The sequence below is a fragment of the Acipenser ruthenus genome, chromosome 15, assembly GCF_902713425.1.
Source record: "Acipenser ruthenus chromosome 15, fAciRut3.2 maternal haplotype, whole genome shotgun sequence".
Taxonomy (NCBI): Eukaryota; Metazoa; Chordata; class Actinopteri; order Acipenseriformes; family Acipenseridae; genus Acipenser; species Acipenser ruthenus.
The window spans coordinates 10,389,854-10,413,802 of record NC_081203.1 but is presented as its reverse complement, the minus strand read 5'-3'; the positions used below and the strand labels follow the sequence as shown (position 1 = coordinate 10,413,802).

Sequence of the window (23,949 nt, the reverse complement as noted above, 5' to 3'; positions counted from 1 at the left end):
AAATAGGTTAATGTGACGTAGGATGTATAACTTGGTTTTACTTACTGCTGCATTGTTAATTCTTACTTTTTAAATCCATTCAAGTACTTGTCAGTGATTTACACTGTTAGTACTGGAATTTACAGTGGTAGTATTATATCTATATTTTACTTAAATTAATGAACCAATTATTTAGAAATTTTGAAAAATTGGTTTCTATTAGCAGTTTAACTAAAAACAAAAAACAACACTGTAGAATTATGGAATAAAAATGTTGCAAACAAAGGTTTTTCTTTATTTATCGGTGTTGAACATGTAGGAAGAAAAAAAAAGTATTTTAAACTCAAAAAAGTGTTTTCCTAAAATTTAAGTCTCGAAAAAGGGGGGAGCAACTTTTACGCCAGTGCGACTTATAAACCGATTTTTACAGTAGTTAGAAATGCCTTTATTATCCATGTCATTGACGTCACACTTAGTAGTCTACCGTGCATGAGGTGACACGGCAAAATAAGATGTACTGGAATGTTCTGAAATCTTCATGATTTAAATTATACTATATTAACATTATGTTTGTTTGTTTTTATTCCTTTAGGTAAAAGTGTTCCAGCTATGGCACAATGAAAAGTTAACAGGGGGTGCAGGGCTGCATTCCAGTATTCAGGCTCAATTGAAACCCTGCCTGCCTTCACTTCCTCTCACTGACCGCAGCCAAAGCAGAGGTGGAGAGCCTCTAAAAATTACTGTCCTGGCATCACAAAGCCATGACCCTACCAATATGCAGCCCATTCTCCTCAGTGCCGAAGCTTAGTTCAATGTCAGGTGGAGTAATTATTGTTGAAAGCCAATTGTGCTTAAAATAAGCCAATTTTTCTGCTGCTTCACTCCGAGGTTAACCACAGCCCCTGGGTCTTGTGGAACGTGACAATGGAGCAGCTGTCTGTAAAACTAGTACAGTGTATACAAATTGACAACCTTGCTATTGCTGTAGGTAGTATGTTTTATAGCATCAAATTACTGTATAATGTACATGTTTTATATACTTACAACAAAATACAAAACATACATGATAAAAATGTTAGCATGTCAACATCCACTGGAGTTCTGTTTAATGACCTAAACCTGGGCTTCTGAAGTACAGTTGTATTGGGTTTGAAAAGACTACGTACAGTCAAAATTCAGCAAACTGAAAACATGTCTTACACATGCAAAATGTTTAATGAGCAGAAAACTACTGAAGCTGTTGCTGCTGCTATTCTATTTAGTCAGCTTTTCAATAAACTTTTTTTTTTCATTAGTGATATTATTTTTTCCTGGTTATCGTTGCAGTTATTTCAGCCAAGAAGTTTAAACAGCTCTGAGTGGTGGCACATTAAACACTATCGTCATCTAAATTACAGCGACAAAAAACACATCTCATTTCTGAATTCAAATCGGACTGTACAGAAAAGACAGGGGTAACCCTCACTGTTCAGTCCCCTCAAACTGCCCAGCTCTTTGATTCACTGTCGAAAGCTCTGACACACTGCCATACTGCCATGCTGTCGTCCTAGCTGACAGAGTGTGAGGACCTGCTACTCTTCACTTTATCATTGTTCAAAACTCAAAATATCAATGTTGTTGTAAAGCTGCATTATGACCCAGCAGGTTTTGCACTGCAGTATGGTTTAGGGGGACATAGTACTAGACTTGAAGATGGGTGAGTAAACCGTTTTCCAGATTTGTCACTTTTAAACTGATGGGAACCCTTTACCTGTTAAACTAAACTAAAAAATAAAATAAATATGATTTGGGACTTTCAAGACAGATCTTATGCAAGAATTTTAACTCACGAAGTCACTCTCAGCCAATCAGAACACCTGATTTCAGAACATTCAACTGCATCTTTTTGGCTTATTTGTGCACTGTACCAGCTGAGAAAGATTCCAAAGACATGGACACTTGCATTTAACATGTATTGTGTTCTTGTGCATAATAAATATTGATTTGTAAGTCAGTATAAACGTCTGCGTGACAAACAAGAAGAGACCCATGCCAAGTGCTGGTGAGAAGCCGTAAGACAGGGTCAAGTGTAAAGAATTCAGGGGTGTGCAATTTGTTGTCCAAGGGACAAAATACTAGAAAAATCTACTTCTCCTTCTTAAAAATCTACTTGCCTCCTCTCCGTCGCACAAAACACACACAAAAAAGTATAATATAACTTGTAGGATTTTGGTTTAATTTAACAGTGAACACAATCAATCAATTAGTGATTAACAGGGACGGATCTAGCCTTGTAGCTGATGGGTTCACTAAATTCTTCAGATGCACAAAGGATTCCCTGTGACCCCACCACACCTCAACAAATGTAAAACATACTTTAAGGAAATGTTCCTTTCAGTGCAGTTTGGAACACACTTCCTAGTAAATTTAAGTAACATACTAGTACAAGTATAACAAGCAATACTTGGGAGTTATGCAAATCTAAAAATAGCTTTTGCCTATGTATTCCCAATCTTTCTCTATAAGCTGAATCCAACTCATGATGTGCAGGTGTTTTCGTTTGTTGCATCACAGATAAGAAATCATTGCCAACTGTTACTGCTGCTTTGTGGAATTCTGTTTTTTCTTGACGTTTTCAGTTTTGTAGCTGCTGAACCCCAAATTTTAACTTGTCAAGTTTCTCTGCATTTTTTACTGTTTTTCTACCAGAATGCATTTAATATTTACAGTAGGCTCCATCAAATTCTGCAAAAAAAAAAATTCTTTAGTTTATTTCTATTACAGTGCACTCCGTTTATAAGAATCACATCCGTCCCGGAGGATTTGATTCTTATAAGCGGTTGATTCTTAAAAGCGGAGCGTTATGATTACTGTGGTGCAGAATAAAAGCTTTGTTCCCTGCAGTGTATTGGGTTGACCACTAGATGTCATGAGTTCTCACATGTATGCACAGCGACCACACAAAGTGTTGTTTAGTTAGTTCTCCAACTGAAAGCAAGGTTTATTATTATTTGTTTATTTAGCAGACGTCTTTATCCAAGGTGACTTACAGAGACTAGGGTGTGTGAACTATGCATCAGCTGCAGAGTATTCAATGAATGTGTATTCACTTTATTGAAAGAAATTTTCACTAGCAGAGAACACAAAATACATACCTGCACAATGCAGTGGCGCAGTCACGTTTGATTACAAACAATGCAGTGTTTCCTGCATCAATGCGCTGTCCACGCTGCATACGTGCCTAATCACGCGAGATGTGATCAAATTCAAAAACAGCTTTATTGGCTGTACACGTCACTGCACTTGATCAAGTACCGTATTACATGTAGTCAGCCCCCAAATGATTCTTATAAGCGATTGCTCGATTCTTACAAGCGGATTATTTTAAATTAGATAGTATAGGAATGATTTTGTCCCAGTGGTTTTGATCACTATATCAGTGATTCTTATAAACAGAGTGCACTGTATATACTTTTTTTTAAACAGGACAACATTATACAGCTATTTTTCTTCATCAAGCATCTTGTCCCAGGATGGCTAACTGGAATACTGCTGCAGCTCGGTGATCCTGATGGAATTTTTTTTTTTTTTTTTTTGAGAGGGCAACATTCTTTCCCTGCACTACTCTCAATGAAAAACAGACATAAATGAATGAATACATACACACTGCCATGAGATTTACAGTCTGTATTTTATATATATATATAAATAAATAAATTAAATAAATAGACTCATCATAGTACAGAATCTCATCTATATCTATCAAACATATTTCTCAATCTTCATGTTTTAATAGTTTCACAAATCGATGTATTGTGCATGTCCAGTGATTAACTAATATTGCTTCTGTTCAAATCTAGTAAAAATATAAAAATAAACATGTATAGCGTTTAAATTAAAAAAAAAATGTAAATATGGTAAACAGCAGACTAGGTTAGCAACACTAAAAATCTAAATATTTTGTTTAAACATCCCAACAAGTACATTAACCACAAAGTGTTATAAATTACACAACACCATTTTATTCTAACCCACTAACACCTTAGCGACTATGGTGGGGTTTTTTTTTTGGTGGTTTTTTTGTAACTTTATTGGATTGCAGCATTTAAATGCCAGGTTCATGCATTAAGAAAGCAGTACCACTTATTTGCTAATTTACAAAAAACGTAAATAATACCTTAAATTTAAAAGATTAGCCTTTGCGTTGCCAGAGGCTCTCTTGGAAGCCACTTCTTGGTTTCTCCGTAACCAATAGAAGATCAGCTTCTTCCACAGCTAGCCAATCTGAAGGGAAAACTTTTCAGAAACTTGCGTGGCTCTCTAGAAATATACCTTGAGTATCTTTCTAGCAACAGAACGAACATAGGACAAATAAATAAATACATAAAAACTACTCGTCAGACGGTCAAAGTACAACGGCAAAACGTGTTGTCCGCAACACAAATCTTGTTGTCCAGGGTGTCGGGCGATACGAATTGCACACCCTTGGAATTACTATCAAATTTAGAAAAAAATACATCTGGACTTTTGTAGAAGAGATTAAAACTTGCTTCACCAAGAACGTTTGAAACCTGGCATTCACGTGGCTACAAGAGCAGACTGCGACCTGATCAGATCCATATGCCCCTTCACACCCCAACTGCCTCTTTCCACATTTCCTCAGACATTACATCAGAACATCTTGTGAAGTTTTGACCCAGACTTCTGCTTGCAATTGCTTGCTGCACTTAAAACTTTCAAACAAAACAGGAAAAAACACTTATTGTTGCAATAAGACCGTTAAGACAAATCAGTACAGATTAGATACCCTTAAGTGAAAACAGATTATATCACTCACAAAGCAAAAACAACTGCCACCCTAATGTTTGAAATGCTAGCCAGAAAAATCCTGATACAAACCAGTTCAATTAAATTCTAATGGAAAAATGCTAGAGAACTGAGAGACACTTAAATTAAAACCACAATATAGACCTAGCATGGCAATGGAATTCTCCACATACTGGGTGTCAAGAAAACTTTCTTCATGTTTGCCGTTATTTTTTGCTACCCTCCACATTTACTGCAGCATGCAACCATGCAAATACGAAGCCACTACAGTACCTCAAATGCTTTCTGCAATATGAGGCTTTGACCTTGAGAGGCACCTTTATTACAAAAATAATTTAAAAAATGGAACAAAAGCGCTAATTTGTCTAGTACGACACCCACGATTGAATATGACCTGGAGATTCACAAAATACAGACGTGTACCAAGAATGAAGCCCATACATTAGGTCTTTATCATCTGGAAAGCAGGGTCACACGACCACAGCAGCCATTTTAGGTCACAGGGATTCTTAAATTACTACCAAAGTGAAAGACTGGGTTTCTGCGACTGTAACTGCCAAGACTGACAGCCAGTTGAATGCCATACTCTAGTCTGTACAGTACCAGCTAAGTTAAATACAGACTTACTACATGAAATGTAGGACTGAAGGGTTTATAATCAGGGTAGGCAAACTCCACACACTGTTACTACTATGTTGGATTATTGAAAACATTATAATCTAAACACCACCCTAATAAATTAGCCACTCAGCTGCCAAAAAAAGACTAAAAGGGTGTGAAATGCTGAAATAACAGCAATTCAGACAGACCCTTCCAGGAATCAAAATATATTGCAATGCAATTTACTAGGAGAGAGTCCGTCGAGACTCATTTCCAAGGGAGTGACAGAAACAGATTTCCAAAATGTAAGAGAGTAAGAAATAAAGTGTGTGGTATATAAAAGCTCCCTCAGGACAATAATGTTTAACAGCTACAGTGAACTAAAAAAAGCCCATGCAAGAAGTTGTTACGTTTTTTGGATTTAACTTGCAGTGGGAATGTATAGAGATCTCCTGGGAGTCTATTTCATGTGGAAGGAGACCAAACAAAGAAAGATAGCACTGTTCTAGCTAACGGGCATGAAACATACCTTTATAAACGGTGAAGAATCAACACAGAGCCCATCTGCTGGGGTTCTTTCTGCAGGGTGGAAATAATCACGCTTAACACTTGTCAAAGTTCTGTCAATGACTTAAAGGTGTACTGTACTTGCTAGTTTATGTTATTTGTGGAGTAAACTGATTATTCAAATTGGGCAATATTAAAAACACCGCACACACACCCTGTGGGACCTCATACGCAATTGTGTAATAATCAGTCCTTGTTCTTATTTGACACAATTGAAACAGAATTCAGAAAATATCTTTATACCAACAAACTACTACATTTTGAAGCCTGACTTTTATAGCAAGCTAACCATCATGATCTCCAGCTGTGGATGTAGTCTATATCCCAGTACAGTGGTGGCAGCCGTACTATACTATAAAAGTACAGTCATCAATTGTGCTGAAACTTTGCAATAGTGTAAAATACAGCATCACAATCCGGGGATATTTGGAGATGCCTCTTAACGCACATACCATAGTCACACGTCATGCTAACGTTGCAAGAAGCAACTTCGGTGCAGCAGCAGCACATAACCTAACAGTGCGACACCTTTACTGCTAGATTTATAAAAACATTGTGTTAGTGATTACAATACAAAATTAGACCCACCATTCTTGTCTGTGTGGCGAAGCACAAAGTGTGCTGTTTATGTAACAATCTGAAAAAAGCAGACTTGTGCTCCTTTACTTCCCAGTACAGCTGCAGCCTTTTCACAGCAAGAGAATGTGCATTTTCCACATAATATTAAATTGCCTTTATTGTAAGCCTGAGTTAGAAAGATCCTAATTTGACTCATAAACCTGAAGTGAGTCTCGCTATATTAAAAAAAAAAAAAAAAAAAAAAAAAAAAAACACAGTGAATACTATAAAACTCAAAGCTACAGCAGACACTTCATTTTTCTATTAAGAAATACCTCGTCATTTTTTTTTAAATAAGCCCTTTTCTAAAGAGCTAGTTAATATTTTAAGCACTACGTATCTTTATCCAAAGATTCTTTAATGCAAGTCTCTTTAGAAAGACAATCTCCAAAACTTTTAAAAATGCAATTAGAAATGTGTTGGGACACAAACAATGGCTAGTTGTTAAAGTTTAACTCTAGCAGTCATGCTGTGTGTTCCACAGTTCAGGTCATCTTTATCCTGCATTCTTCTTTATTTATTTGAGAATTTCCTGAACAGTGAAGGACAGTGGCACTGGCTTCCCATCACAGCTATCTAAGCACATCTCAATCCTGACAATACCGACCTGAAAACCTCTCTCAAACAGACTGAAGTATTACCGCCAAACTTACATGGTAACAATTAACAAGTAGAAGGAATCCCATTCACAACAACTACACGTGAACCTAAACATGCTATTAAATTACACTAACGTTACATGAAACTGACCAGCCTTATTCCAAAGTGCACCGAACAAATACAAAGTATGGCCAAATCTAACAACAAGCATATGCAATGTTATGAAGAATACCAAGTATAAGAAAAAATTCAATGTGTTTCACACCACAAACCTTTACAACTTTAAAGGCCAGATTCTGGGGTCTATTGTAATGATCTCAGTGGCAGATCTAAATACTAAAATATACTCAACTGCAGACCTCTATACACCACATGTATCACCATCCCAGCAACAGAAACATCGTGGAGCCCAGAAGTACATCCGTACCTATGTTTTACATACAGTATATCTAGAGAACCACTTACCCAAATGACATGAAACATGCTTACAGTAGGACTTCCTTTAGCACAAGTCATTGAGAGAATCGCTATCTAGGAATGTAAGGAGATGCCCGTCTATGGGAAGTATGTTAAAAGCATACTTTTATTTATTAATTTTATTAAGGTCAATAAATTGTCCAGTATTTGAGTGAAGAGTTAAAAAGGTGGTGTTATTCCACTGCATATTATTTAAATATCATGTAAATGTTATAAAAGGGGAATTGTGCACTCTCTCTTTTGAATGGAGCACTCTCTCTTTTGAATGGAGCACTCTCATTTGAATTGCGCACTCTTGAATGGAGCACTCTCTCTCGAATGGAGCACTCTCTCTTTCGAATGGAGCACTCTCTCTTTCGAATGGAGCACTCTCTCTTTCGAATGGAGCACTCTCTCTTTCGAATGGAGCACTCTCTCTTTCGAATGGAGCACTCTCTCTTTCGAATGGAGCACTCTCTCTTTCGAATGGAGCACTCTCTCTTTCGAATGGAGCACTCTCTCTTTCGAATGGAGCACACTCTCTTTCGGATGGAGCACACTCTCTTCTGAGTTAAGAGCCTGGGTGTCACTGAGCAGCTATCTTCAAGTTAAGAGCCTGGGTGTCACTGAGCAGCTCTCTTCAAGTTAAGAGCCTGGGTGTCACTGAGCAGCTCTCCAAGTTAAGAGCCTGGGTGTCACTGAGCAGCTCTCTTCAAGTTAAGAGCCTGGGTGTCACTGAGCAGCTCTCTTCAAGTTAAGAGCCTGGGTGTCACTGAGCAGCTCTCTTCAAGTTAAGAGCCTGGGTGTCACTGAGCAGCTCTCTTCAAGTTAAGAGCCTGGGTGTCACTGAGCAGCTCTCTTCAAGTTAAGAGCCTGGGTGTCACTGAGCAGCTCTCTTCAAGTTAAGAGCCTGGGTGTCACTGAGCAGCTCTCTTCAAGTTAAGAGCCTGGGTGTCACTGAGCAGCTCTCTTCAAGTTAAGAGCCTGGGTGTCACTGAGCAGCTCTCTTCAAGTTAAGAGCCTGGGTGTCACTGAGCAGCTCTCTTCAAGTTAAGAGCCTGGGTGTCACTGAGCAGCTCTCTTCAAGTTAAGAGCCTGGGTGTCACTGAGCAGCTCTCTTCAAGTTAAGAGCCTGGGTGTCACTGAGCAGCTCTCTTCAAGTTAAGAGCCTGGGTGTCACTGAGCAGCTCTCTTCAAGTTAAGAGCCTGGGTGTCACTGAGCAGCTCTCTTCAAGTTAAGAGCCTGGGTGTCACTGAGCAGCTCTCTTCAAGTTAAGAGCCTGGGTGTCACTGAGCAGCTCTCTTCAAGTTAAGAGCCTGGGTGTCACTGAGCAGCTCTCTTCAAGTTATGAGCCTGGGTGTCACTGAGCAGCTCTCTTCAAGTTAAGAGCCTGGGTGTCACTGAGCAGCTCTCCAAGTTAAGTCCTCTCTTGGAAAAGCTGTTGCTTGATCATTAGCAGTTTCCATCAGAGCCCAGTTACGGTAAAGGCCGCTACAAACCAGACGTAATGCGATTTTTCATTAGGCAACAAGATACTTTCGCAGCAACATGACCACACACCTGAAGTAACACAGACGCAATGAGACAGGTTTGAAAACTGCCACTGTGAGAAGCTCATTTTAACAGAATGATGCCAATTGCAATTTTGATCAATGATGTGTTGGAATTGATTAAAGGGGAATTGAATGGAATTGGAATTGGGAATTGAAATTGAGAAACAGGAAAATACCCCAAACCGGTTTCCAAAAGCTAAGCATGATTACAGGCCAAAGGGCTGACAACAAGCTGACACTTTAAGAAGCTATGATACTTTAAATGTGAAAAGTTATGGTTTTGAGGATTATCTATAAATGTACGAATAAACACTCACTATATAAGAAATGCATTGCAGAACTTACAGTTAAGGCTTGAATTTTTGAGGGGCTTTCCAGTTTGGGGGGGGGGTATCATTTTTTATTATTATTTGGCAAAATCAGTTATTAAAAATAAACACCACTCAAACACATCAATTTTCAGTTTATACAATACATTCACTAATACATATACAAAGGTTAACTTACTGTGTTGAAGTGAGCATGTCCACATCAGGACTCCGGTAATGTAGAACTCTGGATGCATTTTGAATCCGAGAATTGTGAGGAGTAACAGATTTTAATTTACGGCCATTACCGCCCCCGTATCTATCACAGTACAGTTCATGTTTTTTTCTGCCCACCCCAGCGTGTGATTATAGCGTACTGTAGTACTTAATCAGCATACAAGAAGTTACTTACATTTTTTCCTAAGATTAAACATTCATCATGGTACTCTGATTAAGGTTTGACATTTATGTAGCTATAATAATAATAATAATAATAATAATAATAATAATAATAATAATGGCAGTCGCTGTACACAAGAAAAACTTTAATATGCATGAGTAGAAGCATCCCTGTGCAGTATAGAATTGATTTTAAGATGTTGCTGTTAACTTACAAGGCCCTGAATGGATTAACACCTAGTTATTTGCAGGAGTTACTGACCTAGGTTATTCCTCTATTGCTGGTTATTCCTAGGGTCAACAAAAGCAACATAGGAGTTAGGGCTTTTTTTTGTGGTTCTTCGAAATTCTGGAATGCTCTGCCTTCATTTGTTAGGGAATCTGGGACAGTTACAGTTTTCAAGTCAAGACTAAAAACGCACTTTTATAAAATGGCTTATCTTAATGAGCGTTAATGTAACTTTAAAATTGCTGTTTTTGTATTATGAGGTGTATACTGTTATTTAAATCTGTTATTTAAATGGTCTGATTATGGCAGTTGTATGTGTGACAAATGTATTGTGGTTTGTTATTTCTTTCTGCTATGTACTTTTGTATAAAAAGTGCTATATAAACGCAATAAATAAATAAATAAATAAATTAATTAATTAATTAATTAATTAATTAATTAATTAATTAACTGTACAGCAGTTTTATATTTACAGTAACTTTTTCAGTTCATTGCTGAATAAAACCGTAACACCATGTTGCTGGTTTGTTTGTGTTCCTGGTTGTTAAATCCTTTGCTAAGCAAATGATACATTGACACGCATTACGTAGTGAACAAAATTGATGATTGGTCAGTTGCAATGTCTTTGCAGACTGCCCGCCTTCTGAAAGCCATTTTCTTAATGTAGAATGTTTCAACTATGTAGCCAAAACCCATGTTTATCGATTGAATAAAATAAAAACTGGGGGCTCCCGAGTGGTGCATCCAATAAAGGCGCTCCGTATGGAGTGCAGGATGCGCCCTATGGCCTGGAGATCGCTGGTTCGAGTCCAGGTTATGCCATCGGCGATCGTGGCCGGGAGCTCCCAAGGGCGGCGGCACACAATTGGCCAAGCGCCGCCCGGGTGGGGAGGGTTCAGGTCGGGTAATCCTCGGTTCACCGCGCACCAGTGACTCCTGTGGCCGATAGCGCGCCTGCGGGTCTGCTGTAGAAATCTGTGTTGTCCTCCAGCACTATGGGTCTGGTGGCTTCGCTGCAGGACACGTGTGTCTCCCGCCGTTTCCTGAGTCGGCGCGGCAGTTGCAGCAGTGAACCGGGATGATAAAAATAATAATTGGGCATTCCAAATTGGGGAGAAAACCGGGGTAAAAACCACTGGTGATGACTAAATTTATAAAAATAAATAAATAAATAAATAAATAAAAAAAAATGAATACTCATTACATTTTAAAAATACAGCGAAACTTTGTTATTAAAGGCATATGTGGCCTTAATAAAGGGAGGCTTTGCTACTGAAAGTACAAACAGGTCTCTGATAGTGTGGGGCTCCAGCTGCTGTCCTTAATACTGAACACAGGGATGGCCTTAATAATGAAGGTGGTTTTGGATTGCCATCAATTAGAGCAAATCGAGTGGCCTTAATTGGGAAGTGGCCTTTTGGCAAGGTTTTACTCACTTACTGTATGTGGTCATTCATTTCCAGCAGTCTAATAACTCACAATAAAAATAAAGGATTTTCAAACAATACACACACACACACACACATACAGTATTTCCGAATTCTTCCATTTCAAACACTACGGCTTTCTCTGCACATACAGCCAAGCTTATAAGTTATTCAAGTGGGCATATCATCACACTGCATTCAAATGGAACAAATGCACAGGGGTCAGACACTATTTGTCAGTTGCAAAAGAGCCCTCATCACGCACTACTGCAAGGAAAAGCAGCATCTTGTGCAAGGGGTTGACTGCACCAATCTCAGTGAGGCCATCTAATCAGATACAGAGGAACCTCATAAACCAGAGCACAGAACCCGAAAGGTTACAAACATTTATATAAAACATTGAGAGCTCATCAGATTATAATCAAATGCAAACCAAAGCATCTATTTGAGGCTAGCAGCGTATAATTAAAGTTTGAGAAATATTGGTGCAAAATCAAGGCAGTTAGGCCTCGTACACACACACTGCAGTTAGCGTGACAGCTGTATTAACAACCTGCACTCGCTGTGGCTGTGTGTTGCACACACACACACGCCTTTCATTACTGAAGTGAGGCTCTCCCTGTTTAAACAAACCACTGAACTTGGGCCATCATTACAAGACATTCGATAGGTTTGTGTGGGGCAGCATGGAGGTTGTGTTTTTGTTTATGCTTTTGAAAGAAAGTACAGTACGTAATCGATCGAGAGCTTGTCAAGCACAGCTATACTCTTTTCTGCAAAACCAGCGGAGACACCATTTAGCTTTTTCTGCACTGATAAATACAGTGGTGATGATCTGCAGTACCATGACGGTAGATCAAAACATTTGGGTGATCATCCTACCAGAAGGCTGGTGGGAACGATTTGAGTCGTCTCCAAATGACTGGATTAAAAATGTACGCCCGTCTAAGGAGTCCTACATGCATCTTTGTCATTTACTGAGACCTTTCCTGGAGTGGCACTGATGATACATCCGTTATCGGTGGAAAAACGAGCTGCGGTCACACTGTGGCGTTTGGGGACACAAATTGTCCCATATTGTTTTATTAAAGTAGCAAAACCAAAAATACAATTTTTGCGTTTTTTTTTTCTTACTACAGAATATTATACAATTGTACTTTGATTAAAAAACAAAAGTATATTATGTGTATGCACTATTTACTATTGTTATGAATTTACTATTCGGAAATATCTGATAAACGTTGACATCATTACATGCGCAGAAATCCACAAACCTACTGCGGTTATTTTAGTGCAGTTTTAATACACACACACACACAGTCGCTGCGCATTAAGTAACCAAACTGAATTAATAACAGAACTCGCTACTTGTTCTGAACATGGTTGTCGCTGCCTTTTGCAACTGAACTGTGTGTGTACTTAAACCGTATTAAGAGCAAAAGGTGAACTCGCATCTGCACTTAGGCTGTGTGTGTGCGAGGCCTTATTGTGTTTACCATTTAGAGTGTAACAGCCAGACAGAGGATGCGCAGATGGACATTGCTCATTATCTTTTTTTTTTTTTTTTTTTTTATGAAGTCCCTAAAAATTGTTGCTTGTAACCCAAAGAACATGAAGATAACGTTCCCCTTCAATTCGATGACCACCACCACCACCACCACCAACAACAGGCATGGGATATGCCTGCCTATTGGTAGGTATTTTCTGAGCTCTCTATACCAGAGCTGCCGATAAGCCCCTTCCTGGGATGACGTCCTCGGTCCTGCCTACCGAGAGATTAAAACCGTCACCCGGAGGAAGCCATTTCTCTTTTTGCCTCTCAAGATGGTAAGGTAAGACCCTCTGTGTTGGTATCTGAGCGTATTGTGAAAAAGAGCTTTGAGTCTACTGCAGTTCCCTTGCCTTTCAGACTGAAAGCTGGCTCGCTGCTAAAACGGAATCAGTGACTCCTGATTTAGCCTTTTTCTTACTTTCTTCCTCATCAACCTGCGCATGGTTACTTTGCAGGCTGCTGCTTTCCTATCTGTGGTACATGAGTCGACTGCCTGTGCAGTATTGATTTAAAGGAGTGAGTGTTTTCGTCTTTTACAGCCTTTCACTTGTGTGGGAGCACATCCTCCACAGGGGCTAGGTTTTGCCTTACCCCCGTTGTTACTGTTGTTGACTAAATACCCTTGCTGGCACATCTGCAGTGTGCACGCTGTATCCCGCTTGCCTGTGTTGTGCAGCAGCTAGGTTATATATATATAAAAAAAAAAAAAAAAAAAAAACCACAACACACACAACAGCAGGCCTGTATTTTTCCAGACCTGCTGTAGAGTAGACCTCACCGGCTGCCCCAGCCCGCCCACCTCGGTGCATCGAGCCTTCGAAAAATCAACAGCAGCAGTGTGCCCCCCTGTAATACTGCTGTAATTGTATAATTGCATTGTACTCCGTCCACTGATTCGCCCGCCGCAGCTTAAGCCTGTGTATCCCCTAGTATACGCCAACGTTGACCAGGTGTGTGACTACACGCGGTTAGGGTAGGCACCGCTACTTCAGCTGCCCCCCGGTGCTTCGGTACCTCGGCACACACTCAGCCCTTGGCACTTCGGTGCCTCGGTGCACATGTTGCCCAGTGCACTCAGTGTCCGCTGCACACAGTGCACTTGGTGCTTACTGCATCCGTTGCGCACGGTGCTCGGTGCCCTCGGTGTGTATAGCAGCGCAGTACACCCGGCACGCCTGGGGGTCCAACACACCATGGAAACCATGGGCAGAGAGGACTTCTGCGCAGCCTTTCAGTCCAGGGTGCACCGCAATAGGCTCAGAAGTGCCATGGGGCTAGACACTCAGTCTCCCATGAAAGAGCTGTCAGCAGCCCTCGGAGCCCCATCCCCGCTCCTCCAGCTCTCAGAGAACCCTTCGCAGGAGATCCCCTACCCTCAGGCTCCTGTGGCAAGATCTCACAGTCACTTCCCCTTCCTCCAGATAAGATGGGTGAAGTGCTCAAAGCAGGTGAGGGACATCATTTACCTCAAGGAGCAGATGGCTCAGGTTCTTGAGCTGCTATCTAAGCAGCAAGCTCCTGCGGCTCCAGTAGAGGTGCGGGCGGTAGTGGGGCCTGGGTCTCCCAAAGAAGCCCAGGTCGAGCCAGAGCCACAGCCCTTGATGGCAGAGGAGGACATGCTATCTTTAGCAGCCTCCTGGGATGAGGACTCCTTCCCCACTGAAGTGGAGGGAGAGGAGGAGCTGGCGCCGTCAACTGTGGCAGAACTTAGCTCCGACATTGCCTCGGAGACTAGTTTACCACCATTGCCCGGCTCCATGCTGACATTAATGCAGTGTGCTGCAAATTTTTTGCAGATACCCTGGACAACACTGGCACAGTCCCGCCGGTCTGTGTTTCGGACGTAGGCAGTAGCTCCCACAGCACAGCCATTGTGACGCAGCATCTGGTGAGGCTGGGCCTCACCATCAACGATGCGAAAAGTCAGCTTATACCGGTGTAGTGCACAATGTACTTGGGGCTCCAGCTGGACTCCAGTACAATGTGCGCATACCTGTCGGACGACAGAGTAGCAGCTATTCAGGGTTGCCTCTTCCTGTTCCAACAGGGATCAAAGGTCCCCTTGGTGCGGTTCCAAAAACTGTTGAGTCTAATGGCCACAGCCATATCAGCCATCGAGCTGGGTCTATTACATATGCGCCCGCTCTAAGCGCGGCTCAATGCAACAGACACAGTCGGCTGACAGGGTCTCACACATGCGCTTCGGCCTTACGATGGTGGAGGATGCCCTCTCATCTGCGCGGAGGCGTGTGGATGGGAGTGGTGTTAACTCGCCAAGTGGTGACAACAGACGCCTCCAACTTGGTTTGGGGGGCAGTCTGGAAAGGCAGAGGAGTCCTGGGCACCTGACCTGGCACTGGAAACTAGTGCTGGTACAAACGGACAACACATCAGTGGTGGCATATGTCGACCACCAGGGCGGTCACCGGTTCCCGGGGGTTGCATTGCATCACCTTCCGGCTCCTGATTTGGGCACAACGGAACCTGCTGTCCCTACGGGCGACGCATCTTACGGAGTGGCGAACTGAGCAGCGGACCTCCTCTCGAGGGAGGGTGCACATCCTGTGGTATTCCCTCCACCGCTTTGGCGGTCGCTCCTTTACGCGTTCCCACCAGTACCGTTGCTCCCGGCCGCCTTGGAGAAGGTCCGGTTAGAGAAAGAGACAGCTCTCCTAGTGGCCCCCCCGATGGCCCAGGAGAATCTGATTCTCGACCCTATGCCAGCTCATACAACGCTAGCCCTGGGAGATCCCGCTTTGCCTGGATCTCCTCAGTCAGGTGAGGGGCACTCTCTGGCATCCGGAACCTGGCAGGTTCCAATTATGGGTCTGGCCCCAGAACGGGACTGCTGGACAGCCTTAGGGCTATCAGAAGCGGTTGTGGGTACTCTGCAGAGCGCTAGTACGCCTATAAATGGAAGTATTTCCAGAATTGGTGTCTCACTAGAAGTCATGACCCAGTTTCTTGCCCCATGCCAGTTATCTTGCAGTTTCTGCAAGAACTGCTTGATGTTTGTAGGTCACCTTCCACATTGACTGTGTATTTAGCGGCTATCTCCGAGTGCGCATTTTTTGGCGACACGGTTTCTCAAGGGCACTCTGCGGTTATGCCCTCCCAGGAGTGCCGTTCTCCCCAAGTGGAGCCTTGATGTTGTACTGGAGGCTCTCACGAAGGCCCCGTTTGAGCTTATACACTCATAGAGTTGAATCTTCTGTCTATGAAGACAGCCTTCCTCTTGCCTATCACCTTCACTAAGCGGGTCAGTGAGTTGCAGGCGCTGTCGCTGCTCAGCTCCTGTATGTGTATTTGTGACAATGGCAGCAGGGTGTCACTGCGTACAAACCATGCTTTCCACCCCAAGGTGATTGCAGCCTTCCACATGAATCAGTCTGTGGAATTGGAGTCTTTTGCTTCGGAGGAGGATAGGAGATTAAATTTCCTCTGCCCAGTGCAGGCATTGAGGTGCTATGTGGATAGGACAAGAGCTCTGCGTCATACTGACCAGCTCTTTGTCTGTCACAGTATACAGACTCTAGGACAACCCCTCTCAAAGCAGCGACTGTCGCAGTGGATTGCAGACACAGTCTCTGCAGCATATGACAGTGCTGGCTTACCTCCACCAGGGAGAGTAGCCACGCACTCTACTTGAGGGTTAGCTAATTCTTGGGCCCTCTTCAGGAGGGGACTTGCTGTCCAATATATGTACGGTGGCTAGCTGGGCTACGCCGCATACATTCTCCAGGTTCTACCACTTAAATGTGGTAGATCCTTCCTTGCCTTCAATAGGCACGAGGGTCCTTGAGGTTGCACGCTCGCACCATTAACCTTCGGTTATACGGTTCTGATGCGTCCCTCGTATGCTGCCGTTCCTTCTCCCTCGCGACGGCTCTGGTATACATTATCCCATACCTAATGTTGTTGGTGGTCGTCTTCGAATTGAAAGGGAACATTAGGTTACTTACTGGTTCCCTGAAAGAGAAGATGACCACCAACAGCGAGGTCACATCGGTCGCCCTCACAGGTTCAATACAAAAAGAGAAATGGCTTCCTCAGTATGACGGTTTTAATCCCTCGGTAGACAGGACAGAGGGCGTTATCCCAGGAAGGGGCCTATCGGCAACTCTGTTATAGAGAGCTCAGAAAGTACCTACCAATAGGCAGGCATATCCCATATCTAATGTTGGTGGTGGTGGTCGTCTTCTCCTTCAGGGAACCAGGGTTACGTTAAGTACCGTAATGTTTTCTGTTTCAGGCTCAGGTACCAAACTGTACTGTACAAGTTGTTTCTTCGATCAAAAAATAGATCCCTACTCTAGACTTCATGGGAATCTTTTTGGGTAGGTGTGCATTACAGCAAATTAACATATTTGTATTAAGGGTTGATCTTAGTTCAGCTGATCAAACACTGAGCTTACTTCTCTTACTGTCTTTGAGCTTGTGTGTCTGTGCTTCCTGATCCCAGAAAACTCACGCAGTGACCTTTGCAGATCCCATATAGTACAGAGGGTCACATGATTCACTAAAATCCAGAAGCACATGGTCCACTAATCAAACATCAAGGCATGTGCCAAGCAAGCTCAGAGTCATTATTAAGAGACAGCGATAGGGATACATTATTGAAACTCAACAGGATCAATGATTGCAAATACCACACCGTGCATGTAAATGGCATTTTCAGCTATATCCTTTAAATGCATTGTAGAAAACAAAAACAAAAAAAAAAGTTATATTTTGTACATGTAGAAAAATAGGCTACCCACTTAATTCTATTATGTTTCCTAATTTATAACATTCAGTAGCTTAAAGATGTCAATTATAACCTTGTCTGGCTGGCTGTAGTCGCTGGATCGTGATGAATATTTGCTTCAATTAGCAACACACTTACTGTAGTAACAAGCAGGTGGGAGGAAGCTTTTAACAATGTAGAAAAACTATGAACAAACCTTGTTATGTACTGAATGTAAAGCTATGCAAAGTTTCAAAATGAAACTCTAAATACACTTGCAAATATGACCATTTCATAAACAGGTAAATCCCTGCAACCATGCCCAAAAGTTGAGCGGTCACTGGACTAAGGAAGTACCTCCTACATTCACGTCAACCCTCTGTCACCGTCAGCTACCACTAATATTCAAGACAGGTCAAAAACAAACAAGACGTTTTACAGACACCTGATCTATAGCCTTGCCAGGGGTTTGCAGTCTAGCTGCCTCCATGCCTCTCTCTCGGCGCCGGCTGAGAGATGTCAATCACAAGCAGCACCACGCGAGTGCCTAAACCAAGTCAAAATGCGGTGATACAATGTCAAATGATGTGACAGGATTAGGGTAGAAAACAGACACCAAGAAATGATATGTAGTAAACCTGTTTTGTGATTGGTAAAACAATGCTGATTACAATATATTATTTTGGTGCTCATTGTAAATATGCAACATGATGGGCCTGTGTAATTCAATTCACGCAACTTGTTATTGGTAGGTTGTGTTTGTGTGGACAGGGATTAATCAAGCCGAACTGAAGTTGCAGCTTTTAAAACTGCTACTTTAGGATAGACTGTATAACAGAGATCTGACAATCTACTTGGAGAAGAGTCATACAGGGTAATCCTTTCTGTGCTTTTTGAGCCTTCTGCCTTCAGTACCATTAACCAGTATTTATCCATGGCATCTTCAGAACAATGTTAGTGTTGCTCCTTCAAATGTAAAATGTATATCTGAAGCTTGTCCTAGTACAGTGCATGAGCACAATCACAAAACTCTACCTAGTGTATACCACAGACGTGCACAGCAGCGTTAGGAGCTCCCACTAATCCTGCACTGAGTCCTGGGTTTCAGAACGCCCCGTGTTCAGGTATATTATTGACATGACCAGGTGCTAACACTACCCTATCTAAATAATGGGAAGTGAATTGCAGTCACATGGTTTCAGCACATTTTGATTGTACATGATTTCGATTTCTGTGTGGACAGGGTATAGATCTGCTCTGAACACGTCCCACGTATCACAGCAGGAATAACCCTCACCTCAGTCTGTTGGTTTCCTAGAAGTTGTTCATGCATCTACAGTGAAGGCAGCATTTTAATGGGGACTTGGCTGCTCTAACGCTTGACACCTGATCACTTAAGTACTTGAGGGTAGTAGTAAACCCAGGATTAAGTGCACGACTCATGCAAGTCACTAACCCTGTATGACCATGTTTTGCCAATTTTAATATTCAGTATACAGTACGAGGCAAATACAGCATGACCTTGTCTGTGTTTGTCAGAAGTTACAATCAGAATCCATGCAATAATATACCAGAGACTAAAGCAGCCCTGAATTAACTCAGGTTTTATTTTTAATGTATTAACCGATGCCTGAAATATGTAACACACGTTCTACTGTACAAAAGCGTGTTTCCTATTTGGAATTAAAAGTCTTGTTTCCATACTGTAGTAATAAAAAGGATTAAGATCTTAAATTATATAATATCTGTGTTTGTCCCAATACTTTATGGAAAACTGGCCTTTACACACAAAAACTAAACACAACAGTGCATTTAAGTGTAATCAAAAATATTCGCTATAAAATACAGTAAACAAAACTAGCAAGAACATATGTTTAATTTACCTACAGCTATGAATCCTGGGGGAGAATTGTATTTTTACAGAGGTTTTTACTTTGAAACTTGCACTGTGTGCTTATACATTGATTCCAGCAAAATAATCAGACCCAAATTGAATCACTGTTCTGTAATTGTAGTGTCTGTGACCTCGACTACACTTCAGGGAAAGAACAGAGAACTCTCTGTCATGGAATCAGCACTGAACAGACCTGCCTGAGAAAAGTCCTGAAACAAGTGTCAGGTGTTGCTTGTTTGCAAATGACTGATGGCAGTAGGTAATAAAGGCTGAGCCACAGCAGGTACAGTCCAGTGTGATGCCAGGAGAGAGGCATCTGGCCCTGAACTATGCAATATACTCAGCTGCCGTATCAGTGGGATGGGCAACAGGGAGGTCAGTGAGCTAACCAGTCAAAAACAACGTGACAGAGGAAGGGAACACATCAGAGCGGGCTGATCCAACAGGGAAGCCAGCAAGCTAACCAGTCAAAAACAACGTGACAGGGGAAGGGAACACATCACAGCGGCCTGACGCAGCACCTGAATTGTAAAGTTGAATAGGCACTAAAAACAAATTCACCACAAGACATTCTGCAGTCTTGTAGAGGAACTCCTACAGCATCTTTCCAGTGTCATCAACATCCAAAAAATATTTGGGTGTTATCACGTTTTCCAGGACGTCCTTCACAAATGTACGCTGAAAAATGCCATCTCTAGAGAAATGGAGAAATTCAATGTCATCCCCATTTCATAGATACATTAGAATCAATATCTCATATGTTCTCTGGGATATGAGGCTTTGACACTGTGGTGGCTGTAACTTTGTGAAAAGGGTTGATATTTACTGGCCAATACCCATTGCTGAATTCTGAGAATCTCGTTACACCAAATGTGAGGTGTTTCAGAGATATTTAATCACGTCAGAGTGAAAGGAACCAAAGTAATTTCTATAACACTGAAAATATAAAGTCAGCATCTGAAAGGGTTTATTATGAACTGCTGAAGAAGCAACAGCGAGAGGATTTACAAAAACATGTAAGTGCTCTGCAAAGGATGTTCAAAAGTTTACACCAGAACAATAACTGGACTGTAATGCTTTTTATTTTTTTGCTTTGTATGCAAGTAAACTGCATCAGGGCATGAGCCAGTGTCTGTAAAGAGTAAACACAATCAAGTTGATTGCTTGGGTGACCTTGACTAACACAGCAATAAAACCCTGTTTAAACTCAGCCTCAAAAACTTTTAACCAAGTGTTTATACAGACAGACTTTAAACTGGTGATCCTGCATTACGAGAGCATACCTAAACAATGCTGCTTTAATGAATAGCCTTCTACTTTTTTTTCTTTTATTGGTAGATACGATATGGCAATCGTGATTTGCAAATCACGGAGTCAAGTTGCATCTACAATGCATCGTTCTTTTTTAGATACAATTGGTGAGTACTCCTGGATAAACTTTTCCGATACATGACAGATTCTAAATGTCATTTACAAGACGGTCTTGGAAAAAGAGACAGCATATTGCATGTAAACTGTCACACATGCACAGCATCTAAAATATACATGTCGTACATTATATAAATAAGATAAACAATACCTGAACTGCTGCTCCCAGGATGAGTGACTTCAACATAGACTTCAAACGCGGTCTCTGGATTGCCCCTGAAAGCACAGTGTAACAGTCATTTTAAATCGCATTGGCAAGGGAAGTTTAGGACCCTTCATGCATTTAATACAAACAATCTCCCTGTAGCTTTGGCATCAGGGCCAAAGTGATTGTACTTTGATCATCAAATGAATACAGTTTCAAGTTTATTTTATCAGTTGCACTTAAAACCAGATGTTCTAAAACTGATTACAAACGTAAATGTGCATTTTACAGACAATAAAAAGATAGTACAAAGTTTGCTCCATGTAATTAGGTAATATAAAAGGGCAAGTTTATACTTCTCTGATAAAAACACAATGCACATACTATAGATAAATACTATTCAAAAATGATTCAGTATCATCAGCCAATCAGCTTCCAGCTCAGTGGTCTTCTATCAGATGGTAGATGCCAGCGCCACAGCATCAACTGTGAATCAAACTTAAAATCAATCTGCACAGGTGGCTTTCTCATTTTGACTTGCTTTTAATGAAAGCTCAGTTCATTGGACAACAGATACTAATCAAAATGCACATACTATGAATACTAGTAGCATACTCACATTGCCATGAAGCCTGCAATTAAGATGCAGTGCCTTTCACAAACTGTAAAACTTTTGGCCAGTCAGTTCTGCCATTGAAATAGTTTTGTACTCTTATCTCAATTAGGGGATTATATACATTATTGATTTCCTTATTCTGTTGAAAAGGAAATACATGTAACAAGAAGCAAGCAAACAAGGGGCCCCTATTCAAAGCATCCTTAAATGAATAACATGCATTTTTGTAGGAGTGCTGTATAGACTTCCTGCTTTAAAATTGTTTGTTTTTTTTGTTTGTTTTTGTGGCTTTGATATTGGTATTTCTAGTTTTAGGGAGATATTTTTCAAACACATCATATAGCATGTCTAATATATTCGGACATTGTTTATATATATATAAAGTGGTTGAAAATCCTAGCCTGTGTTTGGTTAAAACCTCATCATTGGAGCAAAAAAAGATTTCCTTACACCAATAGTCTACGTCTATGATTTAACAGAAAATGAATTACAAAACATACCGATACTACAAAAGAAAGATTCAAATACTAAAATATGACGGCCACTGGATTGTGCAGCAGTCAGCAAGCTGCACAGAGAGCTAGTAGACGCCATAAAAACTTGTATAACTACTGTATGCGGTAATAACTTCAAAAACAGTTTCTGTTATTTATTTATGCTGTATCACCTGGATTTAAACATATATACAGTCGTATTTACTGTCCAACATTGGCTCGCTTATTTTCTTGACTGATTCATATATTAAATATGTACTGCAGACTTGGCCATAGTGGAAAATTAAATGCCGGTTCGGCTTTATATCCCCGGTCGGTAACAATAGTCTTCCCTCGGGTCAATAATTTTCCACTATAGCCCTCCTCTCCAGTCCATATTTACGATATCTTCATTGTTAATGTGTCATAGAAAGTTTTGAATCATAAGTTTCTTCCCAACACGAAAATAAACCCACATGAAGGCACACCTATTATATTAATATTGCTTATCAAGTCGTACTACCCAACGCTTCAATACAAACACGTTTCTCATTATATTCTTTTGGAAAGGGCAACGCCGTGTCTCACACTGTGTAACTTGCGACGTGTCTTATGTATGTAGACATACGTTGTACGTCCCACATAGAAACCTGCAAATCAATTACAATGTTACCAAAAACTAATAGTCAATACACAGATAAGATCAAAACTGTTAATGTATATACAGTAGCAACTGACAGCAAGCAAAACCATTGTGTCTGCAAAAATAAAGCATACATCTCATGCAATATAATGAACACAACACGCGCCTTAGGTTACTTCTGCTTAATAACAGCGTCAAAAAGGCAATCAATGTATCGACTCTGCTGTAGCACACAGACGCCCAGCCCCGCACATTCGTGTTATACATTCTAAACATGTACCCCATTCCATCATGTAGACCGGCACTATCATTACTAACACTGTACACAATTAAATGAGCTTTCGTCCATTAAATATGACCCTTATCTCACTGTCACTGCAACAAGTACAGTCCTACGATTCGCGGCCTTGCTGTGCAGCACCACTCCGGGAATCACACAAACATGCTTCTTCCGCGCTCAACAAAACACCATCATATGACCCTTACTTTATTCGGGAACCCATTTTCAGTTTTCAAAAGATCCGGGTCTATTTGTGTCAAACTCGTTTGCAGCTCAGTTATTTCAATGTTTTTATCCCTCTACCCTGCGTCAGATAGCCCTAGAAAACTCCATGGTCACCAGGCACAGCTCAGAGTACCAGTGATCGGTGGAATTGTGGGCAATGTAGTTCGTTGAGTGTGTGACCTACTTCGCTGGTAAAGAGTCAATAGCATGTTTTGAACTACTAGTCCCAGTGTTCATTGCTGCACTGGGGAAGCCGCGAGCAAACAGCGCATGAGAAATGTTTCACAACATTCCATCTCATTCATTCGTAATGACAGTCGTGCGCCTCACGTGCTGGTGGCGGTGTGTTGCTTGTTTACAGTGATTTTGCAATGTTTGGAGTATTCTACAAATGCAGTGTATTCCTATGTCATAATTGTATACA

At 41.2% G+C, this 23,949-nt stretch overlaps 1 protein-coding gene across 4 annotated transcripts in view; it reads right to left on the bottom strand.

Moving 5' to 3' along the window:
* LOC117422328 (DENN domain-containing protein 1A-like) overlaps nt 1-23,718 on the bottom strand; it is a 366,743-nt gene extending 343,025 nt beyond the window's left edge. For all 4 annotated transcript variants that reach the window (XM_058987167.1, XM_058987163.1, XM_058987165.1 and 1 more), the window contains exons 1-2: nt 23,507-23,718; nt 21,295-21,359 (exon numbers count right to left, since the gene is read on the bottom strand). In XM_058987167.1, the coding sequence (XP_058843150.1) occupies nt 21,295-21,359; nt 23,507-23,523 (82 nt within the window). In that variant the 5' untranslated portion in view covers nt 23,524-23,718. The remainder of the gene's footprint in view (nt 1-21,294; nt 21,360-23,506) is intronic.
* Nucleotides 23,719-23,949: the final 231 nt, after the last annotated feature.